We start from the raw sequence: 27,260 nt of genomic DNA, 5'->3' as shown, positions 1-27,260 counted from the left end.
AAAAAAAAAAAAAAAAAGAAGAGCCAGAGTTTAAAGAACGACCTCTTTTCTAAGTCTGCAAAAATCCTAGAGAGTCTGACTACAGTCTAACTTCCTAACTTAGGACTTTCCTCCCATTTAGACATAATGTTTAGCCTACTACATCCACATACTGACTTACTATCACCAGAGAAGGTCATCTCCCTTTCAATATAAACATACAGGCCATACTGCCATTCAGGACAAACCCAAAGTAGCCTGGAGACTCACTTGTTGTGGGATCACCATCCAGAGACAACCAGCCAAAGGAGGAGCTGGCATTAGAGATATCTGACAGAGTCCGGCGGGCTAGCACGGCCGGCACAGGTGGCTTAGGGACATCATACCCATCATCCTCATTTTCTGGCTCCTCGGGGCCAGTGTTGGCATGGGCTGCAGCCAAACTCCCTTCACCTGGAGAAAAATCAGTGAGGTGATCTTCTTCTGACACACTTCATCTTCTAATACATTTCAATATAGGGGCATCCACTCATTTTTGCATGTATGCAATCATTTATCTCGTTCAACGAACAGTTACTGATTGTCTACTGTGGGCCAAACACCATGTAAACAGAGATAAAAATAGAAAATAAAATCTGCACCAACACTGCAGTTTTCATTTTTGAACATGCCAAAGGTTATTCTTGACAAGGTTAATAGCCACTGATGCCAATGACTCGAACGTCATCTCAGAGCATTCAATAAACATTTCTATCCACATTCCACCTTGGAAGATCAGCAGAAGGTCCTGTGAGAGCAGGCTTCTTGAACTTTCAATCTGGTAGGCTAGTGAACATGGGAATTCAGTGTTCACCACCCCCACATAGAAGAATTTCATCAATGCGATGAGAATAAAAAGGAGCTTACAGGTCCAGGGTATAGAACACAAATGTCTCTAGGCCCTGAAAGGACAAAGAAAAGCACAAAAGGAACCAGTAGTGTGAGTAGGAAATATAGGAATGGGGATACTTTACTCCTTTATTTTGCCATGGATCATTTTGCCAAAGATTATTGAAAATAATTTTCAGCTTTGTCCTGGCATGGTGGCTCATGCCTGTAATCTCAGCACTTTGGGAGGAGTGGATCACCTGAGGTCAGGAGTTCAACACCAGCCTGGCCAACACAGTAAAACCCCGTCTCTACTAAAAATACAAAAATTAGCCAGGCATGGTGGCACATACTTGTAGTCCCAGCTACAGAAGAATTTTCAGCTTAGATTAAGCTATCTCAATTGCTAAATATTACATGTTCATTCCTATGACATATCAATGACTTTTAAAGTAGCAGAATGGCTACTTACCAAAGGTGCTGCTCTCAGTGACAGATGGCGCCTGGGACTGAATATTATACATTGCTTCATACGTACAGGTATCAATCTGCTGGTCGCAATCACATGCTCTGAACCAGAAGGAAAAGTGCCATAATGATCTTTGGAAATAGAACTGTTATCTATAAACTTATGAAGATTAATCTCCTCCTTTTGCCAGTATCACTAATAAATGTTGTTAAGGTTGACTCTTGTGGCAAGTTACAGGTGTGTGTGTTTTTGAGGTTCTCATGTTGCTGAGAAAACATAAGTGCAATTACCTACAGCTACAAAAGGCTTAAACCATGAAGGGCTAGATTTATCTTTCTGCTTTAATCTGACTGGATAACACTGTGTGCAGGCAGCAAGCCAAGCAGGTGAAGGGTAGCAATTACCCGCACAGAGCTATGTGGCCCAAAACAGGGTTGTTGTGAACCTACCGTGAACTCTGGGATGTATCCAAAGGCCGTAGAGGCCTGGAGGAGGGAGTCATGTACTCTGTGTCCTCTTCACCCTCACACTGCTCCCCAGGTGGCAGTTTTGGCACAGGAAGAGGTCTGGAAGATGAAGAATGAAAAACAGAAAAAGTAGTAACAAACTGGTAAACTTTGAAGTATAAAGTAAGTGACTTAAAAACAGACATAACTCAAATTGAACAGAGCAAAACACTTGCCACCTAGGGAACTATTATTTCTACTGACCAAGACAGGTAATTAGCAAAAGCACACTAACTAAAAATGTCACTTTCAACTGACCAAAGGTGCAGCTTTTATGCTTCCGAGGTGATATACTGGGCTAATCACCTGAGACACCGGTTGGTCCTAATCCCCACAGAAGTTTCATTATAGAGTCCCAGGCCCTAGAGTTAGAGAAACAGCAAGATTTTTTCTGACAATATGTTAGAACTGTACACTAAATTCCAATTCTAAACTCTACCTATGGTTTCAAGAAATGCATAGCTTGTCAAAAGCTTTCTCAAACTCCTTGTTTTATATAAGAAAAATTTAAAATACAGAGAGAGAAAGTGATCTGGGAGTTAGCATAAATTCTGAGGCTAGATCCCAGATCTACTGACTCCCACATCAAGGATCTGGCTGTTACACCCACATGTAACTTTCACCCAGAAACTTTGGAAACAAGACTTCTGCCACCCCATGAAATGAAACAAAAAAACTCCCAAGAAATACAAAAACACCCCACCAAATTGTAGAGGGAAAAAACTACACAAAAACCTACTTCTTGGAGTGTGAATTTGTTTCTCCTCCCTTCCTCTTTATATTATTTTTGCATATCCCAAAGATGCTACAAGGAGCATCTCTTTCATTTATTTGTCTGCTTGATGTTTAGTTTTCCTAATTATAAAAGTAACACATGTAAGTGCTATAGAAACTTAACACAGAACATAAAAGTCCCCTTTAATCTTACTTGAGCTTTTTTCTTATGTCTACATATTACTTTTATTAGGTTGGTGCAAAAGTAATTGTGTTTTTTGCCGTTAATGGCAAATATCCACTTAAGATTTGTGCAATGCGTGCTGAAGTTCTGAGGCAGAAATGTACTGGTATCTACAATTTACTTTGAAAACATCAAAAGACAGACATAAAGTTTGATAAGACAAATATAATAAAATGCTAAAAGTAGAATCCAGGTGATCAGTATATGGGTGTTCACTGTAAAATTCTTTCACCTCTACTATCTTTGTAATTTTTCACAATAAAATGAGATGGCAGGAGGACAATCCATATTAACAAAGAAACACCTAGATTTTTCACTGGAGCACAGTAGCACGATGACAACCCACTGCAGCCTCAATCTCCCGGGCTCAAGTGATCCTCCCGCCTCAGCCTCCTCAGTAGGTGGGACTACAGGCATGTGCCACAACACCAGGCTAACTTAAAAAAATAATTTTTTTTTTTTTTTTTTGTAGAGACGGAGTCTCACTATGTTGCCCAGGCTGGTCTTAAACTTTTGGGTTCAAGTGATCCTCCCGCTCCAGCCTCCCAAAATGCTAGGATTACAGGCCTGAGCCACCCCACCCAGCCCTAGTTTGTTGTTAATGTGGTATTTGGCCGCATTGTGTCAGTGAAGGTATAGGGAAATGAATGGGTACTTTGTTACACAGCTGTAGAAATAAGGAATTGATAGGTTTCTGTTGTGTAATTCAACAAAAGTATTTACCAAACATGCATACTCTTGGTCTCAGAAACTCCATTTCTGAGAATTTTCCCTAAGGAAACCATCAAGAACATTCATTGCAGCATTATTTATAATGCTGGAAAATTAAGCAATAACTTAAATACCAAATAATAATGTACCGAATAAATATTGAGCCACACAACTGTGTCCCCAAGTGCCTTAGAGGTTCCAAGCAGGAGCCACAGAAGCCTACCGCTGCTTCTACTACAATAGATCTATTCTTAGCTATTTTACAAACTGAGATTCCACTTAAGTTAGTTACACTGATGTATAATCATATGAAATAATTTGAAAATCATTGCAATAGAATATGTAATAACATGCAAAGATGTTCAAGATATTTCTAGTGAAAACCAGCAATGACAATATGATTTCATACAAGAAAGAATGGCAATGAACATGTATCAAATTGCTAACTACTGTCTGATTCTAGGTAGTAAGATTACAGATACCACTTATTTCTTCAGTGTTGCTTACCTATATTTCCTTTTTCTTTTTTTTTTTTCTTTTTGAGACAGAGTCTCACTCTGTCACTGGGCTGGAGTGCAGTGGCACAATCTTGGCTCACTGCAACCTCCGCCTCCCAGGTTCAAGTGATTCTCCTGCCTCAGCCTACCAAGCAGCTGAGACCACAGGCACATGCCACCACACCCAGCTAATTTTTGTATTTTTAGTAGAGACAGGGTTTCACCATGTTGGCCAGGATGGTCTCAATCTCAACCTTGTGATCCATCAGCCTCGGCCTCCCAAACTGCTGGGATGACAGGAATGAGCCACTGCGCCCAGCCTGCTTACCTGTATTTTCTAAATTTTAGTTAACATGTATTATTTTTGTAAAAAGGGCCATTAGAAAGGCAATAAATTTTTTTTTGGAGACGGAGTCTCACTCTGTCGTCCAGGCTGGAGTGCAATGGCGCGATCTCGGCTCACTGAAACCTCTACTTCCCGTATTCAAGTGATTCTCCTGCCTCAGCCTCCCAAGTAGCTGGTGGTGCAGGCGCCCGCCACCACACCCAGCTAATTTTTGTGTTTTTAGCAGACACAGGGTTTCACCATGTTGGCCAGGCTGGTCTCGAACTCCTAACCTCAAGTGATCCACCCACCTTGGCCTCCCAAAGTGCTGGGATGACAGGTGTGAGCCACTGCGCCTGACTTAAAAAATTTTTAATTATAATTCTCTGTTAATAATTTTAATTATAATTCTCTGTCCATAAAATATATAATTGAACCTCCTTCTCACAAAGCATGTTGGCAATATATACTTTAAAAGAAAGACGATGCTGGAGAGCAACCAGGCAGCCATGACTTAACAGGCTAAGATTCAAGGAAGAATACATTAGAGTAAGCCCTGTATTAGGGGCTTTGAACTAGGGGTTTAAAGTAGTCTCAATGGGCTGGTGAGAATGCTACGATATAAATGTGTCCCCCAATTTCATGTGTTGGAAACTTAGTTACCATCTTCACATGCTGATGCCTTGTTACAAGGTAGCAGGAAGGCCCTCACCATGTCAGCGCCATGCTTTTCAACATTCCAGCTTCCAAAAGCGTGGGCTAAATCTAACTTCTCTTCTTTATAAATTACTTAATCTCAGGTATTCCGTTATAACAGAAAACAGACTAAGAAGAGACAGGAATTTTGGGGTACAATGACAGCCAGGTTATGAGGGACCAAAAAGTATAGAGAAGGGAAGAGCAGAGAAGTATACCTGAAATGCCAGCAATTTTCCCTAGGGCTATTGCAAATCCCTAAACTGTTTATGCATGGGGCTAGATTTTGAGAAAACAAGCAGAAAGCAGCAATCGAAAAGCTAAATAGATATTTTGGCTGTCTTGCCAAGCTGGACAGAGTTGGAGTTATATATGGCCATTAAAATAATAATTTATTTGTTTAATAAAAAAAGAAGATGGGATGGGCACGCTGGTTCACGTCTGTAATCGCATCCCTTTGGGAGGCTGAGGCGGGTAGATAACCTGAGGTCAGGAATTCAAGACCAGCCTGGCCAACACGGTGAAACCCTGTCTCTACTAAAAATACAAAAATTAGCCAGACATGGTGGTGGCACATGTTTGTAATCCTAGCTACTCGGGAGGCTGAGGCAGGAGAATCGCTTGAACCTGGGAGGCAGAGGTTGCAGAGAGCCAAGACTATACCACTGCACTCCAACCTAGGTGACAGAGCGAGACTCCATCTCAAAAAAGAAAAAGAAAAAAAAAAAAGGATAGAATCGATACATTTTTAAAAATCACATGGAAACACTAGAACTTAAAAATACAACACAGTACCCAACTTATGATTTTTCAACTTTACAATGGTGCAAAAGTAATAAACATTCAATACACTTCTCTACTTACAATGGAGTAGTATCTGGATAAACCCAGTCAAAAATACTATAAGTCAAAATGCACTTTCAACTTACAATGGGTTTACCGGGACATAACCCCATCTTAAGTTGAGGAGCATCTGTATCTAAAAATACAACTGGACAACACAGCAAAACCCTATATGCACACAAAATACAAAAATTAGCTGGGTGTGGTGGTGCACACCTATAGTCCCAGTTACTAGGGAGGCTGAAAAAATTTAAAAATCAAAGAAAATAAAGTATGCAGAGAAAAAACAATGGAAAAAAAAAAAAAAAGACATCAGCATAAGAGCTCTCAGAGACATAGTAAAAAGGTCTAACATTCCGGAAAAGGTAGTCCCAGAAGAAGAGAACAAAGAGGGACTGCAATATTCAGTCTGTTTTCAGAAAAATTGGCTGACAATGTCCTAAAACTGATTAAAAATATCACAAACTAAATAAACTTTACCAAACTTACGAAGGCTTGGTTCCAGTTAGTGTTTGAAAAAGAAAAGGAGGTCAGGGTGCAGTGGCTCATGCCTGTAATCCTAGTACTTCGGGAGGCTGAGGCAGGTGAATCACTTGACATTAGGAATTCAAGACCAGCCTGGCCAAAATGGTGAAACCCCATCTCTACTAAAAATACAAAAATGCCTAAAATCCCAGCTGCTTGGCTAAGGTGGGAGAACTGCTTGAACCTGGGAGGCAGAGGTTGCAGTGAGCTGAGATCACAGCATTGCATTCCAGCCTGGGCGACAGAGTGAGACTCCGTCTTTAAAAAAAAGAAGAAGAAGAAAAAAAACTTATGAAGGATTAAAAGATAAATACAAAGAAAACCACAAAGGAAGATACAGTAAAACTGCTGGGACCAGAGGGGGGAAAAACATTTTGTAAGTACCTAGGAAAAGCAGCAATATCTTTTTTTTTTTAAATATACATTTTTATTTTTTGAGACACGGTCTCACTGTGTTGCCCATGCTGAAGTACAGTGGCACAATCATGGCTCACTACAGCCTCGACCTTCTAGGCTTAGGCAATCTGCCCACTTCAGCCTCCTGAGCAGCTCGGACCACAGGTGTGCACCACCATGCCCAGCTACTTTTTTGTATCTTTTTCAGAGACAGGGTTTTGCCATGTTGCTCAAGCTGATCTCAAACCCGAGTTCAGGCAATCCGCTTGCCTCGGCCTCCCAAAATGCTGAGGCTACAGGCGTGAGCCACTGCACCTGGCCTATTTATCCGGCCTATTTATTTTTCAATTTTATTTTATTTTATTTTATTTTATTGAGACCGGGTCTTTCTCTGTAACCCAGGCTGGAGTGAAGTAGCGCCATCACAGCTCACGGCAGCCTCAACATCCTGGGGTCCAGCCAACCTTAGCCTCCACAGTAGCTGGGACTATAGGCATGTGCCACCATGCCCGGCTGACTTTTTATTTTTTGTAAAGATGGGAGTCTTACTATGTTGCCCAGACTGGTCTCAAACTCCAGACTCAAGCGATCCTCCTGCCTTGGCTTCCCAAAGTGTTGGGATTACAGGTGTGAGGCACCACTCACAGTCAAGAAACACTACCTTTAAAGGAGTAACATTAAGGCTGAGAGCTTAGTTCTCAACAGAAACGATGGAAGCCAAAGTGGAATGCTATTTTTAAACTGCTGAAAGAAAACAGCTTTAGGCCGGGCGTGGTGGCTCACGCCTGTAATCCCTGCATTTTGGGAGGCCAAGGCGGGCGGATCACGAGGTCAGGAGATCAAGACCATCCTGGCTAACACGGTGAAACCCCATCTCTACTAAAAATACAAAAAATTAGCCGGGCGTGGTGGTGGGCGCCTGTAGTCCCAGCTACTTGGGAGGCTGAGGCAGAAGAATGGCGTGAACCCAGGAGGTGCAGCTTGCAGTGAGCCGAAACTGCGCCACTGCACTCCAGCCTGGGTGACAGAGTGAGATTCCGCCTCAAAAAAAAAAGAAAAAGAAAATAGCTTCAGTTCAGATGCTATACTGGGCCAGGTGCAGTGGTTCACGCCTATAAATCCCAGCACTTTGGGAGGCTGAGGCGGGCAGATCACTTGAGGTCAGGAGTTCGAGACCAGCCTGGCCAACAGGGTGAAACTCCGTCACTACTAAAAAACAAAAAATAAAAAAATTAGCTGGGCAGGGTGGCGTGCACCTGTAATCCCAGATACTTGGGAGGTGAGGCAGGAGACTCGCTTGAACCCAGGAGGTGGAGGTTGCAGTGAGCTGAGAACATGCCACTGGACTCCAGCCTGGGTGACAGAGCAAGACTCCATCTCAAAACAAAACAAGACAAAACAAAACAAAAACAGATGCTGTATTCAATGAAAGTATCTGTTTGTTGTTGTTGTTTTGAGACGGAGTCTCGCTCTGTCGCTCAGGCTGGAGTGCAGTGGCGCGATCTCAGCTCACTGCAACCTCCGCCTCCTGGGTTGATGCCATTCTCCTGCCTCAGCCTCCCAAGTAGCTGGGACTACAGGTGCCCGCCACCACACCCGCTAATTTTTTTGTATTTTTAGTAGAGATGGGGATTCACCGTGTTAGCCACAATGGTCTTGATCTCCTGACCTCGTGATCTGCCAGCTTCGGCCTCCCAAAGTGCTGGGATTATAGGCATGACCCACCACGCACAGCCAAGTATCTTTTTAAAAAATTAAAAGTGGGCTGGGCACGGTGGCTTTCACCTATAATCCCTGTACTTTGGGAGGCCAAGGCGGGCAAATCATTTGAGCCCAGAAGTTCCAAACCAGCCTGGGCAACATGGCAAAACCCCATCTCTACAAAAAATGCAAAAATTAGCTGAGCGTGGTAGCGTGCATCTGTGGTCCCAGCTACTCGGGAGGCTGAGGCAGGAGGATCATTTGAGCCTGGGAGGTTTAGGCTATAGTGAGCCGAGATTGCACCACTGCACTCCAGCCTGGGCAACAAACAGAGATGCTGATTTAAAATACACTCTAGGCTGGCTGTGATGGCTCACATCTGTATTTCCCAGCATTTGAGGAAGCTGAGACAGGAGGATCTCTTGACACCAGTAGTTCAAGACCAGCCTGGGAAACACAGCTAGACCTTGTCTCTACTAAAAATAAAAAATTTAAAGCTTAGCCGGGCATGATGGTGAATGCCTGGAGTCCTGGTTACTCAGGAGACTGAGGCCGGAGGTTCTCTTGAGCCCAGTATGCTGAGGCTGCAGTGAGCTATGATTGAGTCTTTGCACTCCAACCTGGGCAACAGATCAAGACCCTATCTCTAAATAAATAAATAAACAAAACTCTAACAAAAGTCAAAAGTGCATGATGAAATCTCTTGATAACTATTAAAGAATAGAAGGAGTTGTGCTCACTTCAGCAGCTCATACAACTGAAACGATAGAGAGATGATTACCATGGCCTCTACACAAGGATGACACACAAATTCGTCAAGCGTTCCATATTTAACAAAAAAAAATAGAAGGAGTGAAATGGTATAATACAGAGGTTATGCAAATACTAAAAGACAGGTGATGTAGCCACTTTCATGTATGGCAAAGCAGACTTAAGGCAGGCAAGAAACAGAATTACAGAATAAAAGAGGTACATTTGATTATAATAAAAACTTATTTAGCATCAAAAAGTCTAAGTTTCTATGTACCCTAATTACGTAGGCTAAATATACAGATAACACAAATAAATATAACTAAAAAGAAAAGAAAAAACCACAGTCATAGGTGGAGAATTTAACATTCTCCTCTCAGTTATCCAATAGCAGAGAGATTTAAAAAAGGTTCTAGGGAGATACAAGATTTAACACAATTAACAAATTTGACCTCATTAACTTACATAGAATGCTAAAACCCAAAAACTGCAAAATACACATTCTTAGGAACTGAGGGTGATACAAATTACCAAATTTTACCATAAACTAGTTGACAGTATGGTTTCTGATCACATTAGAATAAAGCCACCAGTAACAGAAGGATAATTAGAAAATTTTCAAAGGTATGAAAATCAGGCAACATATAAATAACCCATAAATTAAAGAAACCACAAATAGAAAAAGTATGTATTTTGAACTTAATGAAAATATGACATATCAAAATGGGTGGAATACCGTAAAATATGTTTGTGTTCTCCCTAAAATCATCTGTTGAAGCCCTTATTCTCAGTGTACACATAGATTTTTATCAATAAACACAGTCAGGCTTTTGTATCCTTGGGTTCTGTGATTGTAAGCAAGTTTGGCTTGAAAATACAGTATTCATTAGAACCCACATATAGGGAGGGTCAACTTTTCATATATGTGGCTCCACAGGGCCAAGTGTGGGACCCGACCATGGGCGTTCTGGTATATGCTGGGGTCTTGGAACTAATCCCCTGCATGCATATATACTGAGGGGTGGCTGTATTTGGAGATGGGGCCTCTAAGGATGTAATTAAGGTTGGAAGAAGTCAGATCCAGTAGCACTGGTGTTCTTATAGGAAGAGACCCCAGAGAGCTTGTGCGCGCTCTCTCTCTTTCTCTGTATCTGCGCAAACACTGAGGATGGCCATGTAAGGACACAGTGAGATGCAGGAAGAGAGCCCTCACCGGAAAGCCACTATGCAGGCACCCTGATCTCAGAATTCCAGCCTCCAGAACTGAGGGAAAATAAATTTCCACTATTTAAACCACCCAGTATGTGGTATTTTGTGATGGTAGTTAGTCTGAGCAGACCAACACAGCATCCATTCCACGAAGCTAGAAAAACAGGAAATTAAACTTAAAGAAAGCTGCTCTTAAGAATAAAGAGCACAGAGCAATGAAACAGAGAGCAGATATCCAAAATAACCTCCTTGAAAATATTAATAAAGTTGACAGGCCCCAGCAACACAGATCAAGGTACATGTATGCAGAAAAAGGAAAAGAAGGAAATACTCTAAAACATAAAATATAATCATTTCTACATGGTGCAAACAGAAATTAATTTTTATTTTCTTTTTTACACTTCTCTGGGTTTTCTAAATTTTCTCCAAGTAAACTTTTCACAAGTACCAACTCCACTGTATGAAATATATATAGCTTTAGCCGACTTACCTGGCAGCCAGAGAATAAATGGCATTGGCAGATGAGGAAGGTTTGATTTTGGGGTGGTCACACTCTGGACCTACTAATGGGCTGCTATTCATACTCTGGAAAGTAAAGAAAAGTGTTGAAAAACAACTTTCTTACCACAGCTGAGCTGCTCCTCTTACTGAACCTTTTCAAAATAACAATAACAGATACAGACCTAACTCTCAATGCCATGCCCAGGGGTTATCACATCTGACACATCTGACCTGAAGGCTTAGAGGCCTTAAGGTTCTGAAGAACCTTCAAATGTAAGGTTTAGGGAGATGGAGATCTAGAAAGAGGCAGGGAAATGAACTTTTTGGTTTAATTCTAAAAATATTTGAGTAAATTGGCTATCCACACAAATACCATTAGTATCTTAAATAATCTATATCCAAACTCAAAACGGTCATTCCATACTGATGCTGACAGAAAGTCAAACCTAATCCACACTCACTAATTAAACTGTCCACCTCACTGGTACCACTTGAGTGTTACCCCTTCTCTGCAACGAAAGAATATGCCATTCACTTAGTGCCACATTTCTCAACTTAACTCTTCCCATTCCATCTCCTTAGATTTCTGACTGCCTGCTTGCCAATGCTTCCATCAACTGCTCATTTCAAATTCAACAGTCAGCCAGGTAAAAGCTTCATTTTTATGTGTATGCGGTATACATGTGATACTTCTTATCTTTTATTCCATGCACTGACTGCTTTTCAAGCCTTAACAAGTCTTTATTTCATGCTCTCAAGAGGCTTCGACCTAATCTGGCTGCCCACTCTGCTCATAAACAATGATTCTCTCTCTTGTTCATTTAGTACTGGCTATACTAAACCCCTTTTTTACTCTTCAAACAGTCTTTCCCAAACTCACTTGCTTTTTCCTTCATCCTGGAATAATCTCCCCTGGGATCAGCATGGCGGGTCCTCCCTACTGCTACAGGTTTCTGCTCAGAACTGTACTCTGTAACTTCATGTACCTCCCACTCCTGTGCCAGCTTTCTCTATACCCTTCTTTGGGCTATTTTTCTCCACAGTACTTGTGACTGTGAACATACTATGTTATTCAATTAACGTGTTTATATTCCATCTTCCTCCCATTAGAATATAAACTTTGTGAGGGCAAGACTTTTTGTTGAGTGCATAAATGAACAAAACATCAAATATTCCTCTCCCACCTCCCAGTTCCGGACCCTTTCTTGCATATTTAGACAAAAGACCAATAACCTACCTCTGAATGCTCTTCATTTCCTACCATATAAATTAAAATTCTTTGGGGAGAGGGTATTCAAGTCTCTCTAATCTAGTGTGATGTTCCTTTCCAGTTCTTTCTCCTACTGACAAAATTTCTGCTCTACTTAAATTAACCTAATCGTCATTCCACAGTACACCTTAAGCGTTTGTCATTGTGGCTGTTAACAATCTGAAAACCGTATCCACTTTCCAAAGAAATACTTCAGATTCAGATGCCACTCCTTCTATAAAGTCCTCATGATTGCCCTACCTGGGAATAACCTCTTATTTCTCTAAAACTTAACTGTTTTCTAGTTAGATTACAAATGGCATTTATAAAAGGACATTTGCTGCAATATTTACAAACTGCCTCATCTGGTCTATGAACATACACACTTTTTTTTTTTTTTCCCGAGACAAACTTTCACTCTTGTTGCTCAGGTTGGAGTGCAGTGGCATGATCTCAGCTCACTGCAACCTCTGCCTCCCAGGTTCAAGCGATTCTCCTGCCTCAGCCTCCCGAGTAGCTGGAATTACAGACACCCGCCACCAGGCCCAGCTAATTTTTTGTATTTTTAGTAGAGATGGGGTTTCATCATGTTAGCCAGGCTGTTCTCGAACTCCTGACCTCAGATGATCCACCTGCCTCGGCCTCCCAAAGTGCTGTGATTGCAGGTGTGAGCCACCGCGCCCGGCCACACTTCTTGAGGGTAGGAATTATGTTATAGCATCTCTGAATTCCAGATAAAACCTATCACAAAATTTCAACCCATAAACTTCTATCCACACATATTTCCTTTTCTTTCTTCGTTTTTTTCAAGACAGGGTCCCACTCTGTTGCCTAGACTGGAGTGCAGTGGCACAATCATGGCTCACAGAAACCCTGGCCTCCTGGGCCCAAGCAATATTCCCATCTCAGCCTCCCGAGTAGCTGGAATTACAGGCATGTGCCACCATGCCCAGCTAATTTTTGTAATTTTTGTAGAGACAGGGTTTCAAAAACACCATGTTGCCCAGCCAGGCTGGTCTCGAAATCCTTGGCTCAAGTGATTCGCCCACCTTGGCCTCCCAAAGGGCTGGGATTACAGACATGAACCACTGTGCCTGGTCCACACATACTTCTTAACAGGTTAGATAGTTTCAAAATTAAGACTCACCGTGGAGGTATCCAGACTGAACGTGCTTCCGAGCCTAGGCACATCTGGTCTGGGCTCCATTTGTGAGGGCAATGAAAACGGAAGTGAGTGCCGGTTGGTTAATTCTCTTCCTGTCCAGGGATCACTGGAACTTGGGGCAGATACTGGTACTTTGGGGATCGGCCGGGGCAGCCATGAGTCTCCAAGGCGGCTAGAGGGGACAGGTGGCAGTTTGTCTCTGGATGGACAATCGCCTGGTGTACAAGGCAAGGGGCGTCTCTGAGGTCGGGATTCTGTTCCAACAGAATATGGCCGGTCTGGAGGCGGTGGTGGTGGAAGATCTCGAAGTGTGGGAGGTACTGGCAATGGTTTGTCTTTATGAAGGGAGCCAGAAGCAGCCTGTGGAAGCACGGTGAAAGCAAATCAATAAAAACCCACTAGTACACAGCAAAGAATCCAAAAACTGCAGTAATGGAAAATGCTTTACCTTAGAAGCAGTTCCAAGAGCAGAAGCACTTGAGGGAACACATACTCGCTGCGGCAGAAGGTCAAGTCGTGGTGGCACTGGGGGAAGGGAAGCTTGTGGGGCCATGGAGAATGGAGAAGGCGGCCGTTCCACCTAGGGTACATAAAAAATTTAACAGGTTACTCTCGTTTGGGGAAATGGCATCTTTCAACTCTCCTAAAGCTGTGGATGGCAAATACCATGGGAACACTTACAACTACAAATGGGCCAGACTTAGGTTTACGGTCACACACACCCTCTTAAAAAACTTCCAGATATTCTAGCACTTCCTGAATAATTTTTGTGTCACCATAAGAGGGCACTCTCAATCACAGAAACACCATACCCATGGCAAGCTACAGGTAATCTATCTAGAAAGGACAGGGCGACAAAAAATTTCCTAGCTTACAATTTTAAAAATTACTACAGTTTTCTACCCCCTCACCTTTGGAGAAAGAAAAAAAATCTTTTCAAGATTAAAAATAGGAATCCGTAGAAAAAGAAAGGGGCAGGCCATGCATGGCGGCCCACACCTGTAATACTAACATTTTGGGAGGCGGGAGTTCGAGACCAGTATGGGCAACATAGTGAGACCCCGTCTCTACAAAAAATAAAATAAAAAATTAGCTGGGCCATGGTGGCACACAGCTATTTGGGAGGCTAAAGCAGGAAGACTGCTTGAGCCCAGGAGTTTGAGACTGCAGTGAACCATAATCATGCCACTGTACTCTAGCCTGGGCAACAGAGCAAGAACCTGTCTCCACAAAAGAAAAAAAAGTATGGAGGGCGGGGTACAGATATTAACCTCTCAACAAAGTACCTGGGAAAACAATGTTTAAGGAACATAACAAAGAAACAGATCAATGACGATGAATTTTCTATGGGTTATTAAAATAAGAAAGAAGATAAGAGTGGGTACAGCGGCTCACACCTGTCATCCTAGCATTTTGGGAGGCAGGAGGATTGCTTGAGGCCAGGAGTTCAACATCAGAGATCCCTCTAAAAAAATTTTTTTAACTTAAAAAAAATTTTTAAAGGTGAAATTTGTAAAAAAAAAAAAAAAAAAAGATCAAGAATATCACTAAAAAGTATCTTGAGTTCTTCCAAAGAAATAAATTATTTCGGCCAGGCGCGGTGGCTCAAGCCTGTAATCCCAGCACTTTGGGAGGCCGAGGCGGGTGGATCACGAGGTCAGGAGATCGAGACTATCCTGGCTAACATAGTGAAACCCCGTCTCTACTAAAAATACAAAAAACTAGCCGGGCGTGGTGGCGGGCGCCTGTAGTCTCAGCTACTTGGGAGGCTGAGGCGGGAGAATGGCGTGAACCCGGGAGGCGGAGCTTGCAGTGAGCCGAGATCAGGCCACTGCACTCCAGCCTGGGAGCACAGCGAGACTCCGTCTCAAAAAAAAGTAAAAAAAAAAAAAAAAGAAATAAATTATTTCAATTCAAGAATTAAAAGGGATTAATATTTTCTGTCAATTTGAGCTCTAAAAAATGAGGTACCAAATTAGAAGAAAGAACACATATATAATCTCTTCCATTTCCCTGCCTACAGCAGGCTTAGGAATAGCTGATAAGCTTGCCAAAGTAAGCGGTCAAGAGATATACAGTAATTCATTAAAAAAAAAAAAAGGCTACTCTGCATTTAAATTCCCTAACAGGAAAGCAACTGACAGAGGAACAGCCATGCCCATACTTAGTCCTGTTATTAGTGTTGGGTGGTAGATGACAGAAAAGAAAGCTCTCATCTTTAGCTCTTTGCTTTATCCACATGCTTAAGATAACGGGCTCCCAATCAGCTGACAATGCAGCATGAGCAACTAAACAGCTCAATGACAAAAGTCAAAGTCAAGCCTCCTCTCACTTCATCATAATTATTTTGTCAGTTGCTATATCCTGCTGATTTTTCCCTAAAAGATTCTCATATCTGTATATTTCATTTCATTCTACTTAGCAACCTCAGATCTTATTTATTTATGGGAGACAGGGTCTTGCTCTATCGCCCAGGCTGGACTGCAGTGGCACAAACATGGTGCACTGCAGCCTTGACCTCCTGGGCTACCAAGCCATCCTCCTGCCTCAGCCTCTCAAGTAGCTGGGACAAGGTGTGCACCACCACACGTTGCTTTTTTTGGGGGTGCGGGGGGGTTGGGAAGCACAGGTAGACAGGGTCTTGTCATGTTGCCCAGGGTGGTCTCAAACCTCTGGGCTAAAGTGATCCTCCTTGCCTTGGCCTCCCAAAGTGCTGGGATTACAGGCGTGAGCCACCGCGTCTTGACGTGATTTATTCAACAACATAGTGAACTTCCCAACTTGTAGTTTATCTCACCACATCCTTCTGCTTACCACTATCAGCTTAGCCATTCTTAAACACTCACCAACTCAAAAACCACCAGTAACTCCCAATTTGCCCTGTTACAAAATCTCACCCTCCTGCCGGGCTTTCTAATCTGGTCTCTGCAACCAAAGGTATTTCCCACAACTCCCTAACAAGTGTCAAGGCTGCTCTATTCAGGCTTATCTCCTCAGTGTTTCCTGCACATGCTATGATTATTTCGACTTCGGTATGATTCTTCAAATCCTTTCCCCATTCTGGAAGGCCCTCTCATCGATCTTTCTCTCATTCCTTAAGCACAGAGGGTTGAACTAATCATATTTTTAAATTCATGTCTCAACATCACAATGGATCCTTGCAATATTCTTTTTTTTTTTTCTGAGATGGAGTCTCACTCGTTGCCCAGGATGGAGTGCAATGGCGCAATCTCGGCTCACTGCAACCACTGCCTCCCAGGTTCAAGCCATTCTCCGGCCTCAGCCTCCCAAGTAACAGGGATTATAGGCATGTGCCACCATGCCCGGCTAAATTTTGTATTTTTAGTAGAGACAGGGTTTCACCATATTGGCCAGGCTGGTATGGAACTTCTGATCTCAGGTGATCTGACCGCTTTGGCCTCCCAAAGTCCTGGGATTACAGGCGTGAAGCACCGCACCCGGCCGCAATATTCTTTTATCACAGCATATAAGGTTCCAGAAAAGGTAGAACCTTTATAAATTTATAAATGGAAAACAAATGATCAGAGAAATATGAACATTTCCAAGACTTAAAGACTTAAAGGACATAAACAGCCAAATAGAAAGGGTTTATTACATACCCAGCTCAATTAAGGAAAAGAAACCCACAACAAACAAACCAAAAATACCCTTACATTTTTCATCAAATCAAGGATGAGGAAAATATCTTAAAAGCTTCTGGTGGGCCAGGTGTGGTGGCTCACACCTGTAATCCCAGCACTTTGGGAGGCCGAGGTGTGCGGATCATGAGTTCAGAAGATCAAGACCATCCTGGCTAATACGGTGAAACCCTGTTTCTACTTAAAAAAAAAAAAAATTAGCCGAGCGTGGTGGCAGGCGCCTGTAGTCCCAGCTACTCAGGAGGCCGAGGCAGGAGAATGGCGTGAACCCAGGAGGTGGAGGTTGCAGTGAGCTGAGACTGCGCCACTGCACTCCAACCTGGGCCACAGAGCAAGATTCCATCTCAAAAAAAAAAAAAAAAAGGGGGCTTTTGGTGACAGAGGGAAAGGAAGCACTGAAAAGTACAAATACATTAGAAGCTAGAAGTCAGTGAAGTCTTAACAATTTAGAGGAGAATATTTATCAACCTAGAATTCTGTAACTAGTCAATTTACGTTTGAGGGTTGAATAAAGGCCTTTTAAGATACCAACGATCTCAAGAAGTTTATCTCTCACCCTTTCACAGAAAGCCATTTTAAGGACATAAAGAAGTAAAGCAAAAAAGAGGAAAACACGGGAACCAAGGTACTCCAAGAGAGGAGAGGCAATGAAGTTCCATGAGTATGGCGAGGGGACACCTCAGGGTGACAAGCAGTATGGCACAGAGAATAACTGGAGCAGACTGGAGCTGAACACAGATGACTCCTATTTCCTACGCAGCAGTACACGATATCACATACTACTATACTAACAGATTTTATTTCACAGAAACTATATTGAGAGGATGTTTGAGAGTACGGTATGATTTGGTAGTGACAGGTACAAACTGAAAACTAAAAAATAAAAATAATTATACCAGGAAAAGCAGAAAGTTGTATAAGAAAGCAAAAGTAATTATTGTATAGTATGCTATTTGGCAGAGTATGGAGTGAAATCATGTAAACACTGAGTACTAAGCCAAATTCAAATAACTGTAGTGGGAGGATATGGAGTACAGAGGAGGGAGATAAGAGACCTAAACACTCTCCCACAATATCTGAGGTGAAGAGATCAAGAATCCAGAAGAAGCAGCATAAGCATATGGTTAAGAAACACAGAGGTAGTAAACAGTTTCAAGAATTAAAACTCTGAACGAGGGGACAGAGAGGTGCTGGAGGGGACAGAGGCAGGGAACCAATGTTTTTGTAAGTTTTTTAGCAATTCTTTTAAACCTTAAAAAAAAATCCATGTGCCCTCACCAACTATAAGTAGATTCATTATATTAAAAACAAATCAAAATAAAACAACAAACAACATCTACCAGGATGTGAAGAAACAGGCATTCTCATTCTTTTCCATACCTTCAAGAGTGATTTCAGGACCAAAAAAAGGGGCTAAGCTTTAATAACTATCCAAAAGTTAAATATTTTCACTCAAATTATTTTATTCATACAAAATATATAATGAACTATAAAGTACAAGGAATAAAACATCCATGTACTTATCATCCAGCTAAAAAACAAAATACCATTATCACTGTGATATTCCCATGAGCCCCTCCATTAATCATAACCCTCCCCTCTATCACAGTTGAAATACACATGCCCTTATGTAGCAATCCCACTGCTAGCCTAGACAGACTTGTTTAAAAGCTGGCCAATATATGTAAGCCTGCAAACAATATGTATGTCCATTAAAAGGAAGACAAAATAAATTATGGAATGGCCAAATGACAAAATACATGAAGCTGGTTTTTTTTCTGTTTGCATTTCTACATGGCTAGGGAAAGAGTGTTCCTTTACTTCTTCCTCTAAAGTGTTTCACCTGCACATATGTCTTCTTCCTAAATAAAACTATTAGCTCCTTGAAAGCCTTGTCTTAGATTTCTCATCCCATATAGCACTCAACCATCTAGCACAACAAACACTTTGAAAAAGTAACATGCATTAATTGTAAAAAATTCAAATATTCCACAGAATTTAAGTGCTCTCAATTTCTATCCTCAGAAATAACAGTGATTAGTTTGGTATGTAGTCATCCAATTTTTCTATGTATATCCTTTTAAAAAAATTTTTTTACAGAAATAAGTCACGCTACACGTAGTATACAATTGCTTTTTATTTATGAGACAGGGTCTCACCATGTCACCCAGCCTAGAGTGCAGTGGTACAATCACAACTCACTCCCACCTTGAATTCCTGGGATCAAGCAATCCTCCTGTCTCAGTCTCCAGACTAGTTAGAACTACAGGCGAACACCACCATGCCCAACTATTTTTTTTTAGGGGGGCATCGGGGCAGTGGTGGTGAAGATAGGGTTTTGCTACATCGAATTGCTGGGCTCAACTGATCCTCCAGCTTTGGCCTCCATAGTAGTCAGAACTACAGGTACACAACACCATACCCAGCTTTTTTTTTTTTTTTTTTTGGAGTTGGGAGTAGAGATAGGGTCTCACTATATTGCCAAGGCTGGTCTCAAACTGGGCTCAACTGATCCTCCAGCCTCAGCCTCCCAAAGTACTGGGATTATAGGCATGAGCTATAGGCATGCCCAGCCCCAACTTTCTAATGCCAAGACTCCACTAAAAAAAAAGGGAACCGAACTTATTCTAGTTGCATTAGCAAAAGAGGATCCAGTTCTTTTATTTCTCCATCATATTCTCCACCAGGGGATATGAATAAAGTCTTAGTCCTAAAATACAGACAGTATTGGGCCTTAAGCTGGAATGCCTGGTCACAGATGCAGCTCACAGATGCTTCAACCTACTAGCTGTGTGATCTTAGGATCTTAGTCCTAAAACTTCGGATCTTAGTCCTAAACTTCGGATCTTAGTACTAAAATACAGACAGCATGGGCCTTAAGCTGGAATGCCTGGTTACAGATGCAGCTCACAGATGCTTCAACCTACTAGCTTGAATAAAAATAAAAATAATTTTTTTTTAATTTTTTCTGAGGTTGCAGTGTGTGATCTTCGGCAAATTCCTTAACCTCTTTGTGCCTCAGTTTCTTAATCTGTTAAATGAGGGTAATAGTAGTATGTACTCATGGGGTTGTAGTAAAGATTATATAAGTAAAAAACAAGTAAAGTGCTTAACATAGTATCTGTCATATAGTAAATGCTCAATAAATATCAGCTATTAATACTACCTATCATTGTAGTTTGCATATCATTAAGTGTTTTACGGCTTTAGAACATAAACTCATAATGGATTTAGCCAGTCTCCTAAACTGCTGTCTTACCTTGGCACCAGCCAATTCCTTCATCATGAAGAGAGTATCATCAGCTCGTTCATCGTCATCATCATCATAATTTGGGGAGGGAGCTCCCTCTGCTCCTTGCCTCAACAGGCTGCCACTCCCTCTAGGATCAAATGGATCTACCACGATGGGTTCAGTACCTTTAATTTCACATCGGCAGAAAGGACAGCCCTGACCTTCTGATTCCTGCAGAAGAAGCAAGAGATAGTAAAAGATGCATCTGAAAATATTTAAAATATTAATCTGCTAGAAAATACATTTCCTAGAGATTAAAAGAAAGTAAAAGTTTAAACCTAACCCCAAAGCCAGACCACCCCTTATATCAGTAAAGGCTATATAATACCGAATTCTCCAAGGTGATTACATAGCTGAAGAAAGTCACTGTTTAGATCCATACCTGCCAGGATGTAAGACAGGATGTGCACATGAGGTGTCCACAGGGCTCAATCTTTACATCCTTATCATTTTCAGCACATATTTTACACAGCTGGAATGTGGAGCCCATCTCACAGTATAATTCATATTGTTCCTTTAAGAAAAATTAAGAGACTATTAGTTGAATAACTGCAATCATAAATGTTAACAACAGAAAAAGTGAAGACTTGCTTCCTATACAAATTTTGCTTATATAAAAATGTCACAACAGTGGTTTATTTTCTCCCATTAAACCAGAAAGCATCTAGTCTGGGTCCTATTTTAAGCTCCAGGGTTTAAAGTGAAACCACATACACACAAATTCACTAATCTAGTCAACAGTTTAAATTCACTAATCTAGTCAATGGTGTTCCAATCAATTCAATTATGCCATCAGTTCTATAAAGACTATACTAAAGTTTGTGTTCAGTGATATGGTTATAATGTAAAACAAAACTCACCTGGGTCACTTTGATATGGTCTTGGGGAGTTGGTTCACATAAGCCAGTCAGATCAGGATTCTGATTTCGTCCATCAGGAAACAAATAGCTGTAAAGAGTAACCAATCTTGGGTTTTATTGAAGCCAATTTACCAGTGCTTGCTAATATAGACAAATGGTATCTGGGAGTTCCTCCAATCTAAAAGGGCAACTTGGTGTAAGTATAAAGATAAATCTTACTTCAAAAAAAAAAATAACAGAACAGTTAAAAGATATTCTCCAAAAACAAAGATATTCTCCTTCTCCAGGTAACAATGCCATAGGTTCTATCTTTTAATCAAGGGGTTGGTTAGCAAAGCTTTTCTGTAAAGAGCCAGACAGAAAATCATTTAGGATTTGTAGGCCACATTAGTCTGGGTCACATATTCTTCTCTGATTGTTTTTTTCAAAATGACTCTTAGGAAAAACTATCTTGGCTTACACGGGGAACAAACAGGTAGCCCATGGGTCACAGTTTACCAACCAATTTTTAATCATTGGATGGCCACCATACAGAAATTCTTTTTTTTTTTTTTTTTTTTTTAGAGACAGATTTTTTTTATTTTTTCTGAGGTTGCAGTGAGTGATCTTGGTTCACTGCAACCTCCACCTCCCGGGTTCAAGTGATTCTCCTGCCTCAGCCTCCCAAGTAGCTGCGATTACAGGCACTTGCCACCATGTCCGGCTAATTTTTTGTACTTTTAATAGAGACAGGGTTTTGCCATGTTGGCCAGGCTGGTGTTGAACTCCTGACCTCAGGTGATCCGCCCGTCTCAGCCTCCCAAGCTGCTGGGATCACAGGTGTGAGCCACTGAGCCCAGCCTAAATTCTTAATTTAAACTGCATTTGCTTTTGATCAAGGACCTGAAATACCTTTATTTACAGGTTTAAGAAAATGAGAGACACTAATTTAAAAGCAATGTAACAAGATGCAAATTAAGCCACTGAGATCATCTACCAGGGAGATCCAGTTTCTAGCATCAAACTGTTCTGACATTTGGGACAGCACTTCTTTTTTTTTTTTTTTTTGAGACGGAGTCTCGCTCTGTCGCCCAGGCTAGAGTGCAGTGGCCGGATCTCAGCTCACTGCAAGCTCCGCCTCCCGGGTTCATGCCATTCTCCTGCCTCAGCCTCCCGAGTAGCTGGGACTACAGGCGCCCGCCACCACGCCCGGCTAATTTTTTGTGTTTTTAGTAGAGACGGGGTTTCACCGTGTTAGCCAGGATGGTCTCGATCTCCTGACCTCGTGATCCGCCCGTCTCGGCCTCCCAAAGTGCTGGGATTACAGGCTTGAGCCACCGCGCCCGGCCGGGACAGCACTTCTTTCAGACCCAATGCTATCATAAGTAAAAGATAATATATAATACAAAATGTATTTTCCTAATCACTTTAAAACACAAGCTAGTTTTCTACCACCTGGTCAACTGTTAGTATTTTTAAGTGTTTACCAACTGATAATCAATTTGAATTCTCAAAGGAATAGCAATTCTGGAATAAATAAGGACTTAGTTATAAATAGCAGCATAGGTTGCAAAAGTCCAAGGCCTGAAGAAATGTTGCTGAACAAAAATGAAGTGAGGATGAAAGCAGATGAAGGCCACCGAGGCCTATGGCCATTAGGAACATTGAATCACTTGAATGCCAACTAAATAACTGGTCAAATTTCCTGCTAATTGGTATATTTTAAAACCCAAAACAGGCTTGAAAATAAGTTAACATTTGGAAAAAAAGAAAAAAAGATGAAGTTTATTTATGGTAATAACTGAAGCGGTAGAGAATAATTTCACTCATGGAATCCCTAAAAAAGAAAAACAAGTCTTCCAGGACCTGAAGGTCAAATCAGTATCATCTGTTAATATTTTCCTGAATCTTAGTCTATAGTTTAAGAAACCTGGAATAAAGTCATTAATGATGAGGTTTTACAGCCCCTAAGTTCCTAGACTCTAACAGATGGTATGCAGTAGGTACTCACAAGCCTTCCCGGAAGCCATCAATCAGTGCTTGGAAGAGAGGTTTATTGTGAGGGATTGTCTGGAGAATGTTCCCATCAGCAGTAACATACCCAATAGCCCACTGACCCAGACGAGTACAGCTCAGCCGGAAGATGTAACTATGAACAGAGACAAACAGAAGCTTTAGTAGATTATGCTGGTATTAGGGTGGAAGGCAAGGCAAGATACAGACAAAAATCAAAAGGACCGTCAAGAATAACTTTTTTTTTTTTTTTTTTAAAGACAGAGTCTGGCTCTGTCATCCAGGCTGGAGTGCAATGGCATGATCTCGGCTCACTGCAGCCTCCACCTCCTGAGTTCAAGTGATTCTCCTGCCTCAGCCTCCCGAGTAGCTGGGACTACAGCATGTGCCACCATGCCTGGCTAATTTTTGTATTTTTAGAAGAGATGGGGTTTCACCATGTTGGCCAGGCCAGTCTTGAACTCCTGATTTCAAGTATCTGCCCAACTTGGCCTCCCCAAGTGCTGGGATTACAGGCATGAGCCACCACACCAAGGCAAGAATAACACTTCTCCTTAGCTTCAAGTCAGTGACGAGTAAAAAGAAAGAAAATATTTTTAAAAAGAGAGTAACTTCCTCCATGACTCCACACCAGAAGCAAACAACACATAAACGCAATTCTTTTTTGTTTGTGTTGGTTTTGAGACGGGGTTCCACTCTTGTTGCCTAGGCTAGAGTACAATGGCATGATCTCGGCTCACTGCAACCTCTACTTCCCAGGTTCAAGTGATTCTCCTGCCTCAGCCTCCTGAGTAGCTGGGATTACAGGCACCTGCACCACGCCTGGATAATTTTTGTATTTTTAGTAGAGACAGGGTTTTTACCACATTGGCCAGGCGGTCTCAAACTCCTGATCTCGTGATCCGCCCGCCTCGGCCTCCCAAAGTGCTGGGATTACAGGTGTGAGCCACTGTGCCCGGCCATAAACTCAATTCTTAAGTGGCCTGAAAACATTTATCAAATTATAGGATCTGAATTAAGTCAATACATCTGATAAAGAGGTATCAATCCTATTGCAGAATCTTGGCTATTGTGAAACTAATAAAGGCCATGTTTCTTCTATACTAGCAGAAGTCTCAAGATAACAAAATTCAGAAGAATAAACCTTTTTGCTTCATTGCACTGACCTGCCAGGTTTGTGAATGAATTTCTGGAGCCGAGCTTTCACTTCGTCATACGTCAAAAAAGCCATGTAGCCAGGATGAGTTACGGCAAGGCTGTTCCAATTCCTGAGCAAAGAGGACCAGGGCTAAAGAAACGAGATCAATCACAGACTATTCAGATCAGACGTACAACCAACTCAGAGGGCAATGAGAAATAAACAAACAAAAAAAACACCACCACCAACTCTTAATTCATTGTCAGAAATTTTTAATTATACCATCACTCAGAGGGAAGACACACGTGTCTGGGAGATTAAAAACTCTGAAAAGCTATGAAGAAAAGAATATATGCTTATAGGGAGAAACTTAATACAAAATGAAAATTCTAGAATTTGTAAAGCAGCTCTAATTAACAGTAGTGGGGTTGAACAACAACAAACTGAAAACCAGGATAGGGCCTACAGGTGCAACTAATAAGTTTCAAATAAATGTGTATGCAAATTGGCATAGACAACACCAGAAAAAGCATTATTTTTAGAGAAAAAGAAAGGAGTTGTTTTTGAAGTATCTAAACATCTCAATATTAACAGTCAATTTTGATAAAACAGGAGAAAAAGTTGCAAACATACACAAATATCCAGTATCAGAAAACTAATATATCCATATTCTGGCCATTTTACAAATATTAAAATGATAAAAAGAAGAATATTCAATAACAAGGAAAGATGTGAAGAGAAGAAAGCAGGTGGTATAGCTGTCATTTTCACTATACATACACACATATATTTTTAATACGAGGTAGTTTTAATCTTTTTTTGGCATAGTTCCTAAAATGAATTAAATACTTTCACACAGACAAAAACCCCAATTTTTTTTTTTTTTTTTTTTAAGTTTTGTCTTCAGAAAAGTAGCAGTAACCAGTTTAGTCAACTTTTTTAGTATCCTACCTGAAAGAGTCGGGTAAAGATGTCAAATTCAAAAACTGAAATATAATCATTGCAGGTCAGATCAATAGTGGATTTCAGAGCCATGGCCTCCAGCCCAGAACTGATGGGATGCACTTCATGTAGAGCCTGTCGAAAGCTCTTCCAAGGGACTATTGTCCTGGGATGGGGGTGGAGAGGAGACACAAAGTGAAATAACAGAGATAATTCCGGGCATCGCCATAATCAAGCAAAGGAAAGAGAGCCACATTAAGTTCTCAATACTAATTTCAATCCTCTTAATTCAAAATACAGGTCAGCTTCTTTAATATAGAAAGAAGGGGGCCGGGCACTGCGGCACATGCCTTCAGGAGGCCCAGCACTTTGGGAGGCCAGAGTGGGCAGATTGCTTGAGCCCAGCCTGGGCAATACGGTGAAACCTTGTCTCCACAAAAACAAACAAACAAAATTAGCCGGACTAATTAATTAGTTCCAGCTACTCTGGAGGCTGAGGTGGGAAAATCTCTTGAACTTTGGAGGCGGAGGTTGCAAATGAGGCAAGATCAGGCCACTGCACTACAGCCTGGGCAACAGAGTGAAACCATGTTGCAAAAAAAAGAAAAGAAAAAGAAAAAATAATCTACAAATAAAGAGGGGTCTTGTAATGTCATCCAGGGTGGTAGTCTCAAACTTCTGGCCTCAAGCAATCCTCCTGTCTTGGCCTCCTAAAATGCTGGGACTACAGGAGTGAGCCCCTGTGCCTGGCCAAAAATAAAAGCCATTAAAGAGAAACTTGGGCCTAGCACGGTGGCTCATGCTTGTAATCCTAGTACTCTGAGAGGCCAGGGGGAAGGATTATTTGAGGCCAGAAGCTCAAGACCAGCCTAGATAACACAGCAAAATCCTGTCTCTGTAAATTAGCTGGGACTGGCAGCACACACATGTAGTCCCAGCTACTTGGGAGAACTGCTTGAGTCCAAGAGTTCAAGGTTGCAATGAGCTATGATTGATTGTACCACTGCACACCAGACTGGGCAACAGAGTGACATCCTGTCTCAAAAAAGAAAAAAAAATAACACAACAAAAACCAGAATATTTATATTTATACTTAAAAACAAGCTTGACTCATAAATCAACCTACATAATACATATAGACAATACAGCAAAATGGAAAAGGTAAGCCACAGCCTAGGAGAAGATACTTGTAATGTAAGTATTTAACAAAGAACTAGTAACCTATAATAAGAAAAAGATAAACCACTCAATAAGAAAATGGGCAAATCAGAAATAGGAACAGGCAAGTCAGAATAAGAATCTCAACTGGTCATAAAGGTAAGAAGAAGCTCAATCTCCCTTCTCATCAAGGAATATAAAGCAAAATATTACACTAATTCACATCACCAGCGTTAGCTAAATTATGGGGCTACTGTAAAATATGAACTGGTACAACCATTTTGGAAAGAAATTAGACAATACTTAGCAAAGCAAAAGAAGTAAAACCCCAAGACTTAGTAATTCCACTCCTATGTATGTAAATAAAGACAATTTCTTGCATATGAAGACAACTTAGATATTGTTCACTGCTGATAGCAAATAATGTGAAATATATATGTCCATTAAGGGCAGAACGGGGCTGGGTGCGGTGGCTCACGCCTATAATCCCAGCACTTTGGGAGGCCAAGGTGGGCGGATCACGAGGTCAGAAGATCAAGACCATCCTGGCTAACACGGTGAAACTCTCTACTAAAAATGCAAAAAATTAGCTGGGCATGGCGGGCGCCTGTAGTCCCAGCTACTTGGGAGGCTGAAGCAGGAGAATGGCGTGAACCCAGGAGGCAGAGTTTGCAGTGAGTGGAGATCGCACCACTGTACTCCAGCCTGGGTGACAGAGCAAGATTCCATATCCAAAAAAAAAAAAAAAGTGCACAATGGCTGTGGAGAGAAAGGGAAGAGCATTCAAAGAGCTTAATCTGCAAAACTATTTCTTAAAAAAAAAAAATGAACAGGGCAAAACTTAACCAAATATTTAACCACAGCTAGGAAAT

At 41.4% G+C, this 27,260-nt stretch overlaps 1 protein-coding gene and 1 non-coding gene across 2 annotated transcripts in view; one reads left to right on the top strand and one right to left on the bottom strand.

The window, feature by feature from the left end:
• Positions 1-27,260, bottom strand: part of CBL (Cbl proto-oncogene) — a 106,909-nt gene that overhangs the window by 9,639 nt on the left and 70,010 nt on the right. The window contains exons 4-15 of the mRNA XM_025355619.1: positions 25,240-25,396; positions 24,317-24,438; positions 23,149-23,286; positions 21,159-21,246; positions 20,681-20,812; positions 20,266-20,469; positions 13,796-13,927; positions 13,330-13,707; positions 10,923-11,017; positions 1,765-1,881; positions 1,319-1,416; positions 250-432 (exon numbers count right to left, since the gene is read on the bottom strand). Coding sequence (XP_025211404.1) covers positions 250-432; positions 1,319-1,416; positions 1,765-1,881; positions 10,923-11,017; positions 13,330-13,707; positions 13,796-13,927; positions 20,266-20,469; positions 20,681-20,812; positions 21,159-21,246; positions 23,149-23,286; positions 24,317-24,438; positions 25,240-25,396 — 1,844 coding nt within the window. The remainder of the gene's footprint in view (positions 1-249; positions 433-1,318; positions 1,417-1,764; positions 1,882-10,922; positions 11,018-13,329; positions 13,708-13,795; positions 13,928-20,265; positions 20,470-20,680; positions 20,813-21,158; positions 21,247-23,148; positions 23,287-24,316; positions 24,439-25,239; positions 25,397-27,260) is intronic.
• On the top strand, positions 9,203-9,307 carry LOC112607438. Its single transcript, XR_003115789.1, has one exon. It is a non-coding gene; the product is annotated as a U6 spliceosomal RNA (small nuclear RNA).

The sequence above is a fragment of the Theropithecus gelada genome, chromosome 14 (genome assembly GCF_003255815.1).
Source record: "Theropithecus gelada isolate Dixy chromosome 14, Tgel_1.0, whole genome shotgun sequence".
In the NCBI taxonomy this organism is placed as follows: Eukaryota; Metazoa; Chordata; class Mammalia; order Primates; family Cercopithecidae; genus Theropithecus; species Theropithecus gelada.
Note: the sequence above shows the minus strand (reverse complement) of the source record. Positions and strands in the feature narration are given on the sequence as shown.